This window comes from Dendrobates tinctorius, unplaced genomic scaffold (genome assembly GCF_039654945.1).
Source record: "Dendrobates tinctorius isolate UK_male_01 unplaced genomic scaffold, ASM3965494v1 ptg000250l, whole genome shotgun sequence".
NCBI lineage: Eukaryota > Metazoa > Chordata > Amphibia > Anura > Dendrobatidae > Dendrobates > Dendrobates tinctorius.
Genome location: NW_027361917.1, coordinates 62,360,265 through 62,375,040, shown reverse-complemented (window position 1 = coordinate 62,375,040; position 14,776 = coordinate 62,360,265). Strand labels below are relative to the sequence as shown.

The window sequence follows — 14,776 nt, the reverse complement described above, 5'->3', positions numbered from 1 at the left end:
GATCGCAGTGTGCCAGGGGTGAATATGCTGGGGGCGGTAAGTGACCGCCCCTGGCACATAGTACCGGGTGTCAGCTGTGATAATCGGATGACACCCGGCCGCATTCAGCGGCGCTTTCCCCGTGAGCGCCGCTGATCGTGGTGACATACGGGCCCGGGTACCGTAGATGAGATAGTATGTCAGAAAGGGGTTAGATAAAAAGTTCCCGTGCTGAGATGATCTGATAAATGTGTGGCTGCTGTGTACTGTGTAATGTCTGTGTGACCGTACAGGAACGTGGTCTGATCATACCACAGCTCCTGGGCAGGGGAGAAAGCAAAAGAGTATACAGACGTTACAGCATGGGATCACCGCTAATTCTTTCTGTGAGGTAATGTATTTCACTGCTTGTTTTTAAAAAATGTTTTACCTCAAATATATAATTATTTGTGATACTCTTCTGTAATGTATGGTAAAAAAAGAAAATTTTTTCAGCTCACCCCAAAGAAGACAGCTATAAGTCCGATCGGTGCACGGAATGTGGAAACAGGATCCCTCTGCAGCAAAGCGTAATATGGAAAAAAATTCCAGCATCCAGATCAGTAATTAGATTAAAAAAATTTTTATTCCTTTATTCCAAAATTTAAAAAAATCATAAGATTCTCCATCATGATAAGAGACGCATCAGGACGTGTAGTTGGACGCGTTTCGGACAAAAAAACAGTCCTTATTCTATTGTCTTAGAATAAGGACTGTTTTTTTGTCCGAAACGCGTCCAACTACACGTCCTGATGCGTCTCTTATCATGATGGAGAATCTTATGATTTTTTTAAATTTTGGAATAAAGGAATAAAAATTTTTTTAATCTAATTACTGATCTGGATGCTGGAATTTTTTTCCATATTACGCTCTTCTGTAATGTATGTATACTCTTTTCCTTCCTCCCCTACCCAGGAGCTGTGGTGTGATCAGATCATGTCCCTGTACGGTCAGACACAGACTTTACACAGTACACAGCAGGGGCACATTTATAAGATTCTCAGCACAGGAACATTGTATTTAATCTCGTCCAATTGTGAAAATTATTATTCCATGATCTATTGATTCAAATTAACTTTGTTTGTGGTAAAACACCTTTAATCTCTGGAGTCTGTGAAATTGTGAATGCAGCTTTGGATGATATTACAAGCTTTTCCAAATTTGTTGCAGTAACGTTACTAAATAAAACATATATTTTATGTTAGTAATAACTTTGAATTTCAAAATGATTTATTATTCTGCAACTATGTTCTATATCATCAGACATTGTCTTCTGTCTGTCACTAATGGAATTTTTATTTTCTTCTTAACACTCTAGAGCGTCTCAGATGAGGATTCCCCAAAAGAATCAACCAATACAAGGTAAAGATTCCACAATTTTGTTTCCCAAGAGCCCAGATGACTCTACTTTGGTTAAAGGAAACCTGTCACTAGTTGTCATATATCAACTAAAACTATCACCTTATTCAGCGCATGTGCTGCATTCCAGAAATGCTTATATAACCCCCTGTATACCACCCAAAAACCTTTTAAGTTCTCCCACGCTATATGGTAATCCGGTCGGTCCGGTTCGATGGGCGTAGTTTCGGGACTCTCCCATCTCTGTCCCTGACTGCTGTTCGCAGTCCTCCTTCTTTAATTGATGTCGATGACTCCTCACATCATCCGCATTGCCAGGCTAAATCTCGGGGGGTTAGATAAGCATTTGTGGAATGGAGAACAGACAGGGGTAGATTATGGGTAGCCAGGGCCCCGGGCTGTTCATACTCTGTGGGCCCCCGGTCATGTGACGGGGTCAGAAAGTCACTAGTTTTCATGACGCATACGGTGCGTCAAGGGGCAGGAAGGGGTTAAATACTGAGGTTAAAAAACTCTGCAAATACGCAACATGTGCACGAGGCCTCACAAATACTGAGGTAAAAATCACCAAATGCTCAGCGTGTCCATGAGGCCTTACAAATACTGAGTGGAAAAACTCACCTAATATTCAGCGTGTGCACGAGGCCTTATAAAAACTGAGGTAAAAACTCACCAAATACTCAGCGTGTGCACGAGGCCTTATAAATACTGAGGTAAAAACTCACCAAATACTCAGCGTGTGCACAAGGCTGTTGTGAGTTCATTTTCCCCTTCACCGTCGATGTCTGATGAACTCCCTCTTCTGGTGAAGGAAGGTAGTGAGGCAGATTACCAAACACCTGAGCTGGTAGATGATGACTGGGTAACAGGAAATTCTGACTGGATATAAGGCAGCCGACGCCCTTCTGAGTCGCTGGTGATTTCTCTGCTGGATTCTTGGAGACCAGTCTGATTCCTGCTTCCCAAAGATAAGTTTTTGCTCTGCTAGTGAACTTATTAGTTTTGTTTTGTTTACCTTGTTTTTTTTTGGAGTTCAGCCATCCCCGGTCGGGGGTGTGCTGAGTTCCATTTTTGTCTCTGATCAGTTTGTCTCTTTGCTCTGTCTTCAGAATTTACCTGAGTGCTGATGTAGTCTTTTTGAAGTCCTAGCGACTTCAGGGCCTGTTTTTCCTATCAGACGGTTGGGATATTTTTTGGTAGGGTTTTTTACGGATTGCAGACAGCAGCTTTCTATCCTGTCCTTTTTAGTTAGCTTGGGCCCCATCGTTTGCTCAGCCTATCTTTTTATCTGTGTTAGTGTTTTCATCTTGCTTCATCGTCATTATATGTTGGGGTCTGCCTATTGCTTTGGGGTCTGCTTTGGGGCAGTTTAGAGTTCCCCTTTCTTTAGGTCTATTTAGTTCTCCGGCTGTGATCGAGGGGTCTAGGGCATCGTAGGAACCCCCACGGCTACTGTTAGTTGTTGTGGATAGGATCAGGGGTCTGCAATCCGATAGCTACCAACCTCTCCGGTTTTCTGGACTTAGCTTGTATTTTTGTTTTTTCCTCCTTCGGTGACTCATTCATAACACAAGGCCTTATAAATACTGAGGTAAAAACTCACCAAATACTCAGCGTGTGCACGAGGTCTTATAAATACTGAGGTAAAAACTCACCAAATGCTCAGCGTGTGCACGAGGCCTTACAAATACTCGAAGACTTCCACCCAACATCTAGTCCTGACTCACCTGTACCTAACATCGAAACCAGCTAATAGTCTGCAATCACCTGCTGACCTGGACCCATGACCTGTCAGACAAGTTACTTCACATGAGTCACACAGAGGCTTTAGCTTCATGAACTTCCCCAGATAGAAGAAGCAGCCTCCGATGTGCAGCCTGTGGCTGGATACACAGGAAGAGACACTTCTCGTCACAGGCTGTGCCCAACACGGCAGTAGAGGGGTTAACGCTACAGACAAGTCGCCGTCTCCTCACACACTGGACACGACGCTGCATCTGGCGACGAACAAGCGCACATTGCGCAATGTTAGTCATGTCCCAGATGTTCAGCATGTGGAGGACCAAGGGGGGACCAAAAAAGACCCCAGGATTGGAAAAGGAGCATGGGAAAGTGGACGTGTGTGTGTGTGTGTATGTGTGTGTATATATATATATATATATATATATATATATATATATATATATATATATATATATATATACATACACACACACACATTACTTTACTACATGCGGGCAGTGCACAAATGCACAATCCTCAGTTGTATAACTTTCAATTGGTCAAAACATTTCTCTCAGTAGGCCAAGAAAGAAATGTGGCAGGAATAAAGTACACCTCATATTAACTTATGTGTGAGGCAGAGGTGACAAGACCCGCCATCTCGTGCCCACCTTACTAGAGGTGGCCACTACCCACATATAACAAAGTTGATGGAAGCAGATGACTTCCACTATGATGATTGGTTACCGGCTGTTCGACCACACCCATTTCAAACTAGTCACACCCATGTCCATGCCCCAACCACACCCATTTAGCACTTCTGATCACACTGATTGGTACTGAGGGCACAGTGGCTGATACTTTGGGCACACTGACTGGTACTGAGGAAAAGAAAGAACAGAGAGGAAGAAAGAAAGAGAAATAGAGAAAGGAAGAAAGAACAGAGAGAGAGAAAGAAAGAGGGGACAGAAAAGAAAGGGGAAAGAGAACAGAGAGGGAGAGAGAAAGAAAGAGTGGAAAGAAGGAAGAAAGAGGTGAAAGAAAGAACAAAGAGAGAAGAAAACAAAGAAAGGGGAAAGAAAGAGAACAGAGAGGGAGAGAGAATGAAAGACAAGGAAAGAGGGGAAAGAAAGATTCTATAAAGATACTATACCAGCCCGGCTCACATTGTAGTGCCCACCTGAGCCTCCTGGTGCAGGACATATCATGATCCACTCACATGGCTGACATCCCCAAGTCCAAGGCGATCCCGCTGTCCACGCTGTCAGAGGAGGGCATGGTGATGATCTGAAACATTCCTTGAAGTGCCTCCATGGTTCCGTCACAATCTCCTCCGGGCAGCTTCCAGCACGTCACTTCTGATGGAATGTCACGTGCAAGTTTTTAAGTGCTCCTCGGGGCTCCGCCGTATACTCCTGTTAAGCTCCCCGTCGGGGCAGTGGGGCAGACTCAAAATCTGTGACGGTTGGAAGGTATGAATGCTCCCCATCATACATCTTGTACACGGATGGCTCTGCACACCTCATACACACACGGTTCCGCTTTGCATGCCTCGTACACACAGCTTTGCTCCGTACACCTCGCACACACGGATCCACTCAGTACACACATGGCTCCACTCCGTAAACCTCGTACACATGCGGCTACGCTCTGTACACCTTGTACACACATGGCTCTGCTCCGAACACCTTGTACACATGCGGCTTTGCTTCATAAAGCTTGTACATACGAGGCTCCGCTCCGTAAACACACGGCTCCGCTCTGTACACTTTGTACACATAAGGCTCCATTCCATACACCTCGTACACAAATGTGGCTTCGCTCTGTACACTTCGTACACACACGAAGCTCCGCTCCGTGCACCTCGCACGCTCGCGGCTCCGCTCCGTACACCTCGCACGCGCGCAGCTCCGCTGAAGCCCCTGATCATGTGACCCCCTGACTCCTCCCTTCCTGTGACCTCATCACAGGTCCTGTGCGCACAGAGCAGGGATTTATCAGTGAGGGGATGGTGCTGCGGTGGCCGGTGTGTCTGGGAGGGAGAGGAAGGGATCGGTACATGGGGGGGCATGGCGCTATGGTGGTAGATTATAATGGGGCAATTTTTCGCTGGGCTGGTGGGCCCCCCCCCCACACCACTACCGCCCAGATTGACCTCATTATAATCCGCCACTGAGCACAGGCACTGAATAAGGTGATAGTTTTTTAGTTGATATGATAAAACTGGTGACAGGTTCCGTTGAATCCTTTTACCACCTTAGACTTAGTTATGTCTAAGGTGGCCTACCCCTGTTTGCTGCGGGTTCCGACAATGAGTCAGCAACTTTTCCAGCACATGTCAGCTGGTTTCATCAGCTGTCATATGCCTCTAAGAGCCGAGGGTGGAATCGCAATCCACCCACCGCTGTTAACATGCTAAATGCCGCTGTCAATCTTTGCACTCGGCGCTCATAGCAAGTGAGCATTGCTGCTACACAGAGCAGGGCTGTAGCACAGGCGATTGTATAAACGCAGCTTCTAGTCTCCCATGGAGACTATTGAAACAAGTTAAAAGTGAAATGTTTTAAAAAATATAATATATATAAAAGTTAAAATCGCCCCCCATTCAAAATGAAATAATAAAAAAAAACATATACTTGGTATCACCGAGTTCAGAATCACCCAGTCTCAGTATATAAAAAGAATTAATCCGCACGGTAAACTGCGTAACGAGAAAAAAATCAAAACTCCAAATTTGTTTTTTTGGTCGCCGCGAGATTGCATTTAAATGCATTAACAGGTGATCAAAAGATCATATCTACTCCAAAATGGTATCAATAAAAACGTCAGCTTGGCGCGCAAAAAATGAAGCCCTCACCCAGCCCCAGATCATGAAAAATGGAGACCATACAAGTCTCGGAAAATGGCACCCTTTTTTTTCTCCACCACTTAAATAAAAGAGAACCTTTGCATGTTTGGTATCTACAAACTCGGAATGACCTGGAGAATCATAATGGCAGGTCAGTTTTAGCACTTGGTGAACATGGTAAAAAAACCCGAAAACAATTGTGGAATTGCATTTTTTTTTTGCAATTTCACCGCACTTTGAATTCTTTCCCGTTTTCTAGTACACAATATGGCAAAACCAATGGAGTCTTTAAAAAGTACAACTTGTCCCGCAAAAAACAAGCCCTCACATGGCCACACATTGACAGAAAGGTAAAAAAAAAAAGTTATGGCTCTGGGGAAAAGGGGAGCAAAAAAATGGAAACTGAAAAATCCAAGATGGTGAAAGGGTTAAAATTTTCTTTAATTTATAATAAAAATGTTTTTGGTTTAGTTATATAACATGTATGATATGGCGTTGTTAATTTTTTATCTACTTTTAATCCGCACACTTTTTGCAATATACGCATCTTGATTAGTCACGTTGATCAGGCTGAAGCCATATCTCTGAGCCATACATAGTGAAGCAAGGTGTACTTGCCTCAATTTTTTTCAACAAGTTGTCTTTATGGCTTTAGTCCAGACAGCATTTGTTCGAATTCAGTTCCAAATACGATTGGCTGCGATATTGTTTTTGCAATATTCGTCGAACACAGCCGAACGTCATTAGAGTCAATGGAAGTAGAAATTATTGAATATGTTTGGAACCAATCATAAGACATACATTCGGCACAAACAGGGTACCAATATGGCACGAATAAGTCAAATTCATTTTCAGCGACCGAATCCAAACAAATTTGCTTAACTCTAATATCACTCTCCAGACTGGCATCCATTCCCTAAGGTGTTCCTCTTTCCTCGTCTACTTCTGCATGAAAGTTTTGGGCTAGATGATTGCTGCCATTGGGACCATTCTTTTTTTCTTCGTTCTGGACCAGCTCCCTGCAGCTCATTCCCTTCTGTAATAGACTGTGGGTTGTCCAATTTTCATTCTGCCTATTGTCAGACAGTCTCCGATCTAGTGATGGGTCTAATCATTGGCAGATTGTGACGAGGGCCATTTGTCTGTCCCTTCTCCTTTGTCAGGTCCAGCTGTCATGCCTTGGCAGAGTTCTCTTAGAATCTTGTGTGCTGGAATTCTTTGTTCTGCTCAGTCTCTGCTGTCCATTAGTGTGGTCAACTGGCTGGTGATTTTTCCAAAGATGCAAGGAAACTTTCTGTGGGAAAATGATCTCATTTACCAGACGTCTTCTATCAGATATGTATCCAGTGCAGCATTCCAGATGTCAACCAGATACAATCTAGACTGAACTACAGTGTTTCAATTCATATCTAGGTCCCAAGGTCTTCTACTGATCGCTTCCAATGCTTTGGTTATGCTATGGCTTCCGTTCTTGTTTCATTTTCTGTTCCTTCCTCTGCACTTGATCTTCTTGAGCAATATAGGAAACAAGTCTGAAGTGGTTTCTATTTTCTTTGAGGCCCTAAATTGATTCAGAAGATCCCAGTACACAAAATTAATCAACTTCCTTTCAGGCGCTCGATGACACTATTGGATCATCAAGAGCTATTTTCCCCAGAGTTCTCTCCTCTTCTGGCTTCTCGATCACTTAAATCCAGAATATGATTGGAGCATGAAAACCTTCCTTTTCGCATATTGTACTAAGAAACCCACTTTTCTCTAGATGATTCCATGTCACACCTTTATTCTCTCTCCTAGTCTTCCTCACCATCTTGTAGTTGGATCTGGAGTCAATTCCTTTAAGGGCCAGCTTCCTACCCTGCCTATACCTTTTTCATAATAATCTGGATTTTAAACATTCTCAAATTGGGGCTTGTGATAGCCTATCACACTATGTGGATATCATTTTGTGTATATTTCTATTTCACTGCTTTTCATAATGTTTTCTTGTTGCCCTGTATCGTTTTGTGTATTCCACCTAATTTGCCAGAGTCTCAATTACCTTCCAAAAGGCTGATAATTGAGTTAGCTCACTTACTGTCTGCAGCCTGATGGTACATAGTGTGTGTTTATCTTTTGTCTGTTGATGTGTACTGATATGCTAATTGTGCATTGTATCATGAAACTAGTTTGTTGACTTCTAAAGAGGGAACCGATTGTGAGGGTGTGCTGAAGGACACTGGGTAACTCTAAAAAAAAATAGCTTACCTTTCTGGGTATAAAAAACCCTGAGACGGAGAGACTACATCTCATCTCATCACACAGCACGTCAGAGAGAAGGGGAAGCATATGGACCCATTTTATTCTCTGTCTGCCGGATAATTGGACTCTCATCTCCCTGGACATTCATCCTGTTACTGAACTGCATTCGTGTTCTGGACTATTGTATCCTCAGTGTGGTGGATGGTTTATGGACCGTTTAATTTTGCAAATAATAAAGGTCTTGGGATTGTTCACACTTCCCTCGCTCTGTTGATTGTGTGATACCAGAGAAGAACCCCGTGACAACTGTTGGCAGCAGTGGGATCAACAGAGTGTAACCCAATGGAGAACCACCCACAGAGTGAGTACAGAAATTGGACTGTAACCAGTTTACAGGAGAGAGCCAGACACCTGGGCCTGAACTACCAGGGACTGACTAAAGATTCCTTAATTGACCTACTGGTGGGTGCTAGCCCGGCCACCTCCTCCCTGATGTCTGAAGGACTAGCTCTGGAGACAGAGATCCCCACCCCAAAAAGCCAGTGATTGGTGTGGTACGAAGAAGAGATGGTGGTTCTGGGTCCAGGCGTCTCCTAGGAGTACAAGGAGGAGGCTGCCCGACGGGCACAGCGGAGACAAGAAGCAATGTAGCTTGAAAGAGGGAGTAACGTAATGTGGAGTGTAAACCCAACGATCCGGGAGCCTGTACGGATCACTCGGACAGAGTTTAAGCCATTTGATGAGACTTCCGGAGATGAGGAGGGGTTCTTCAAGGACTTTGAGCAGCAGTTTGCTGTGATGGAGGTGCCCCACTCTAGCTGCATGTGTTTGTTAGTGGGACTCCTGAACGGTAGCATGGCAGAGGCTTACCGAACCATTGACGCACAGCAGAATCGGGATTATAACATTGTAAAGCAGACAATCCTGGATTACCATGCTATTACCCCAGACTCATATAGGGCCAAGTTCCCAGACCTCCCATGCACCACGGGGGGATCGTTTAGGATGTATGCACATAAGATGTCCCAGGCATGTCGGAGAGGTTCTGGAAGCAGAAAACTCCTTTACTGTGGAAGATGTTATACAGGCGTTCCTTATAGAACAATTTCTTACCAAGTGCCCCGCAGAGGTACGGGAATGGGTCCAGGAGCGCACGCTATGTACCGCGAATAGAGCTGCAGCCCTGGCAGATGAAGCCCTTACTATCCGGCCGCAATGAAGGAGGCTTCTGGACAATGAACCACGGCCTGCTCCCACGCCCCGTACCCCTCCGATTATATCTGCCCTTCCACCTAGTCGCAAGCCGATGACAATCACGCCTCACAATCCTAGGTCCCAACAGTTCCGACCACGACCTGGGGGTATCACAGAGAGGAGATGTCATGTGTGTGGGTAACCTGGACATTTTCAGTCTGGCTGTCCCTCAAGGATTCGGAGGGAGCCCCATGCAGCCCCACCTCGTCCAGTGCATCTTGTACCCTCCATCTTGCCTGAGGAAGAGCTACCACCACCCTCACCAGAGTGGACCACTGACCACGGCACCATAGATACCCCTCCTGGAGTGTACGGACTCCGGCCTTTGTCCTTTAGCTTCCCAGAGCAACGGCAATGCCACCTGCAGGACATCTTAATTGATGGATACAAAGTTTCAGGATTTAGAGACAAGGGTGCATTTCTGACTATCGCTGACCCCCATGTGGTTCGACCCGAGGTAATTTACCAGGGTCCGGGAATTCCCATTGTCTTGGCGGGGGGTGCCCGCAAATATATACAGCAAGCTTCTGTGCTTTTGGATTATGGTTGTGGATAAAAACTGTGTTGGATTGGAGTTATGGGAGGACTTCCTGCAGATATCCTCCTTGGGAACGACATTGAGGAGTTAGGCTAAGTGCACAGTTACCACGGAAATTCTGGAATTCAATTCAGCGGGAAAACCACATTTTAAATTCCCGCGATTTTCCCCGCAGAAAAACTAGCGATTTGCAAGCGTAATTATCTTGCAGAATGCTAGCGTTTTCCAAGCGATCTGTAGCATCGCTTGGAAAACTGATTGACAGGTTGGTCACACTCGTCAAACACAGTGTTTGACGAGTGTGACCCACTTTTTACTATTGAGGCTGCCTATGCAGCATCAGTAGTAAAAAGATCTAATGTTAAAAATAATTTAAAAAAAAAAAAAAAATGGTGTTTTTCTCACCTTCCGATGTCCTGCGCAGCGTCCCCGATCATCGTGATGCTGCCGGCAGGTCCTGTTCCCAGTGATGCATTGCGCCAATGACCTTTGACGTCGCGGTGTTTCGCGAGACCGTGACTTTATCAAAGGTCATTACCGCAATGCATCACTGGGTACGGGACCTGCCGGCAGCATCGCTGATGCCTGGTGACGCTGCAAGGGACATTGGAAGGTGAGAATATGACAATTTTTTTATTTTGATTCTATTTTTTTACAGGGATATGGTACCCAGAGCCCGGAGGACAGTCTCCTCTCCTCCGGACCGTGGGTACCATCCACAAATGTTCTGCTTACTTTTCGCATGGTGGGCACAGCCACATGCGGAAAGTAAGCAGGACAATGCATTCCTATGTGGGCGGAATTGCCACGATTCCGCAAAATTAATGAGCAAGCTGCGTATTTTTCCGCGATGCGATTCCACCGCGGGAAAATCCGCAGCATTAGCACAGCATTGTGGAATCCCATAGGATTGCATGGGATGCTGTTTTTGTGTTTTCGCGGCAAAATTGCGCATTAAAAACCGCAACGTGTGAACGCAGCCTTACAGTGCCAAGTTGTGGGAGCAGTCACCCGACTACAGGCCCTTCAAGCACTACGTCATCCGGACCTCTCCGGGGAGCAACCACCACAAACTGCATCAGAGGTGGTAAGCAATACGTTCTCTGCTACTACATTGGGAGAGTCTTGGGACAGAGAGGAGTTTAGGAGAGAAATGAAGGGTGACACTACCTTAGCAGCCCTTACGGGAAAGGCGGAAACTGGGCACATGGGAGATAATAGGGATGGCTTCACTCGAGAAAACGGACTGTATTATCGTGTAACAAAGGTCAGTGACCAGGGCAACCCTGACCCAACGACCAGGCAACTCATTGACCCTCAGAAGTACAGGGCACAGCTACTCCAACTGGTCCATGACATCCCCTTGGCTGGGCATCAAGGGAGGAAAAGGACTGAAAAGAGACTCGCCCAAAGTTTTTACTGGCCTGGCATCTCGCAGTCGGTAGCCCATTATTGCCGCACCTGCGATGTGTGCCAGTGAATGCGGCATCCAGGAGCTTGACATAAGGTACCCCTGCAATCCCTGCCCATAATTGAAGAACCATTTCAACGTGTAGCTGTCAACATCATAGGTCCTCTGGCCCACCCCAGCCGGTTGGGGAAAAAATATATCCTGACCGTGGTGGATTATGCCACTAGGTATCCTGAAGCTGTGGCCCTGTCCTGTATTACAGCAGTCATGGTAGCCGAGGCACTTGTTACCATCTTTACCCGGGTAGGGTTTCCTAGTGAAATATTATCGGATCAAGGCACTCAGTTCATGTCAGATCTGGTCCAGTCCCTATGGCATACCTGTGGTGTTCGAGCCATTCGCACCACCCCATACCACCCGCAGACCAATGGACTAATGGAACCCTGTGGTGCTAATAAAAATATGGATATCTTATAGCCTACATATTGTAATATATTGATTAGTCCATATTGAAATTAACCTGTAATGTCAGCATTAGAAGGCCACATATCCAGTACCAGAGTTCATGAGGTCAGACCTGCAATGGCTATTGAAATGCAGCCTGTTTGTTGAGTATACTGAAAGACAATGCTTGTTGAAACAGTATGTTTAATCTGGATTACTAGAAAGGATTAACCTTTGTGTACGTTGTTGACTTACTTGAATTTTAAGATCAGTGAATGGTGCAGTATATTGACAAGACATCATCTGATATTTGTGTCATGTGGAGGTTAAAAAGTGGACTAGGCATATGGACAGTTGCTCATTATTATACATAAGGTCATAGAAATATGGATGGAGGAGCCTAATGAATATAGTTGGCGATCTGAAACCATTATAGTATATTCAATCTTAGAGATCTCTTTAACCGTAGTCTGAAATATATATATATATTGTGCTAGGGCTTTGGTCATAGAAAGTTGTTGGAAACTTTGTTCTGTGTATGATTTGTTGTTATCATATGTAAATTTCAGGGCAAGAGTAAATAGTCCGAAGAGGCAAGTCTTGTTTGATGTTATTTATTCATGATAGGTGGCCACTGTCATGTTATTGGAACATCAAACTACTAACTTGTGTATTTTTCATGTTTACCCAATATTATATTGAGTAAGCCTTTGTTTAAAGCATATAAAAGCTGGGAGGCAGCCAGAAGAGAGAGGAGCTTGTGGATCTGTGTGAGAGGCACAGTGTAGTAGATCCTAGGACGCATTCTGTCTTCACTGGCTGCTCCTCACAGTTGAAGTATTTCCGGACAGGTGTAAATGCCCCTAGTGAAGATTCTTTTCTTTTCTTCTTTCTGATGTAAGTATATGTACCAAAACCTTTGTAATTTGAATATATAAGTATACGCAATATCATACTATTTTCTATTTCGATATCATTGTCATACATTCCATTGATTTAGTGTTTTGCCACTTGGATTGATCATTGTATAATAAAATTGTGTTATATGCAAGTAGTAGCCTTCTTTAAAGCCGTATCCGAACCTTATTGCTAAACAGTTGGCAATACAAACCCTAAAAAATATGCTGAGGGCTTTTGTTGACGTTGAAAAAGACTGGGAAAAGTACCTGCCTCATCTCTTATCCTATCGTGAGGTTCCCCAAGAGTCCACAGGGTTCTCTCCCTTCGAACTACTGTCCGTGGGCCTCTCACTCTTCTGAAAGAACTTTCTGAGGGAGATATCTCAGACACCGGAATGCCCATCATTCCCTATGTTCTAGAGTTCAGAGACCGTCTCGCCCAGCTAGCTACCTTGGCTAAAGAACATCAGCGAATGGCCCTGTCCAGACAAAAAACCTGGTATGACAGTAATGCCAGGACCCGGGAATTTATGGAAGGACAACAAGTGCTCATGATTACTGCTTCCCCTGCCAACAAGCTTCAAGCAGTGTGGGAAGGCCCTTATCAGGTTGTCAAGAAAGTTAATGACACTAACTACATTATTGCCCTGGACTCTAGTGGTTGACGACAGAAAACCGTCCACATTAACATGCTGAAAGACTACCACGACCGATCTCTGCCTGTTCTAGCTGTGTGCCACCCCCCTAGTGATACTGCCGCTGACGAGTATCTCCCCGATCTTCTCCAGGTTGCCCAAGCGGGAGGATTACTGGAACAAGTGCCCCTGGGCTCTCATTTATCGGATATACAAAAGGACGATATTTTTGCCGTACTAAGGCCAAGGGCTGCTGCTCTCTCCTCAAAGCCGGGGAAGACTACTCTCACCAGCCACCATGTGGAAACCCCCGGACAACGCCCCATCCTGCAGGCTGCCTACCGGTTTCCAGAGGCTGTTCAAGGTATGATAAAGAACGAACTGGAGGAGATGAAACGACTGGGAGTTGTTCAGCCATCTCTCATGGTTCTTGGGCCTCTCCTGTCGTCCTGGTCCCCAAGAAGGATGGTACAACACGATTCTGCGTTGATTACAGGCGATTAAATGATGCCACCAAGAGTGATGCTTACCCCCATGTCCAGGATTGATGATCTATTGGATCGTTTGGCCAGTGCCCAATTTGTGACCACGTTAGACTTGTGCAAGGGGTACTGGCAGATACCCCTAATGGAGTACGCTCAGGAGCGCTCGGCCTTCATTACTCCATTTGGGCATTTTGAGTTCCTGGGAATGCCCTTTGGGATGAAAACTGCCCCCACTACTTTCCAGAGACTGGTAGATCGACTGTTACAACAATGTCAAGACTGCCAGTGCTTGCTTAGATGACATTGCCATTTTAGAACCACCTGGGAGGAACATCTTAAACACTTGGGCATAGTGCTAGACTGTATCTTTGCTGCGGGACTGACCATTCGCCCTAAGTGCCAAATAGGGATGGCTGAGGTGCAGTACCTTGGGCATAGAGTAGGGGGTGGGACCCTAAGGCCTGAGCCTGCCAAGGGGTGAAGCCATTAGCAACTGGTGTAGACCCCAGACTAAAAAGCAGGTACTTGCATTTTTAGTAACTATCGCAAATTTGTTTCTAACTTCAGCACCTTGGCCAAACCCCTAACCGACCTGACGCGCAAGAACATGCCTAGGAATGTGACGTGGATGACTGCATGCGAGGATGCCTTTTCAGCGTTAAAGACCGCCCTCATCACTGCTCCTGTCTTGGCTGCCCCTGATTATAAGTGCTGGTTCCTCATGTAGACAGATGCATCCACCTTTGGGATTGGGGCAGTACTTGGCCAAGTGAACGCCACCGGAGAAGAACATCCTGTTGCTTTTGTCAGTTGGAAACTACTGGATCGGGAAGTTGCCTATGCCACTATTGAAAAGGAGTGCCTTGCCATCGTATGGACGCTAAAAAAAATTGCAGCCATACTTGTATGGCAGAGACTTTAC

General features: G+C 45.3%; 1 protein-coding gene across 3 annotated transcripts in view; it reads left to right on the top strand.

The window, feature by feature from the left end:
- BUB1 (BUB1 mitotic checkpoint serine/threonine kinase) overlaps positions 1–14,776 on the top strand; it is a 131,633-nt gene that overhangs the window by 18,522 nt on the left and 98,335 nt on the right. For 2 of the 3 annotated variants that reach the window (XM_073557720.1, XM_073557719.1), the window contains exon 2: positions 1,337–1,380. In XM_073557720.1, coding sequence (XP_073413821.1) covers positions 1,347–1,380 — 34 coding nt within the window. In that variant the 5' untranslated portion in view covers positions 1,337–1,346. Of the gene's footprint in view, positions 1–326; positions 371–1,336; positions 1,381–14,776 lie in introns of those variants that run through there. The other variant, XM_073557718.1, reaches the window with a different exon arrangement.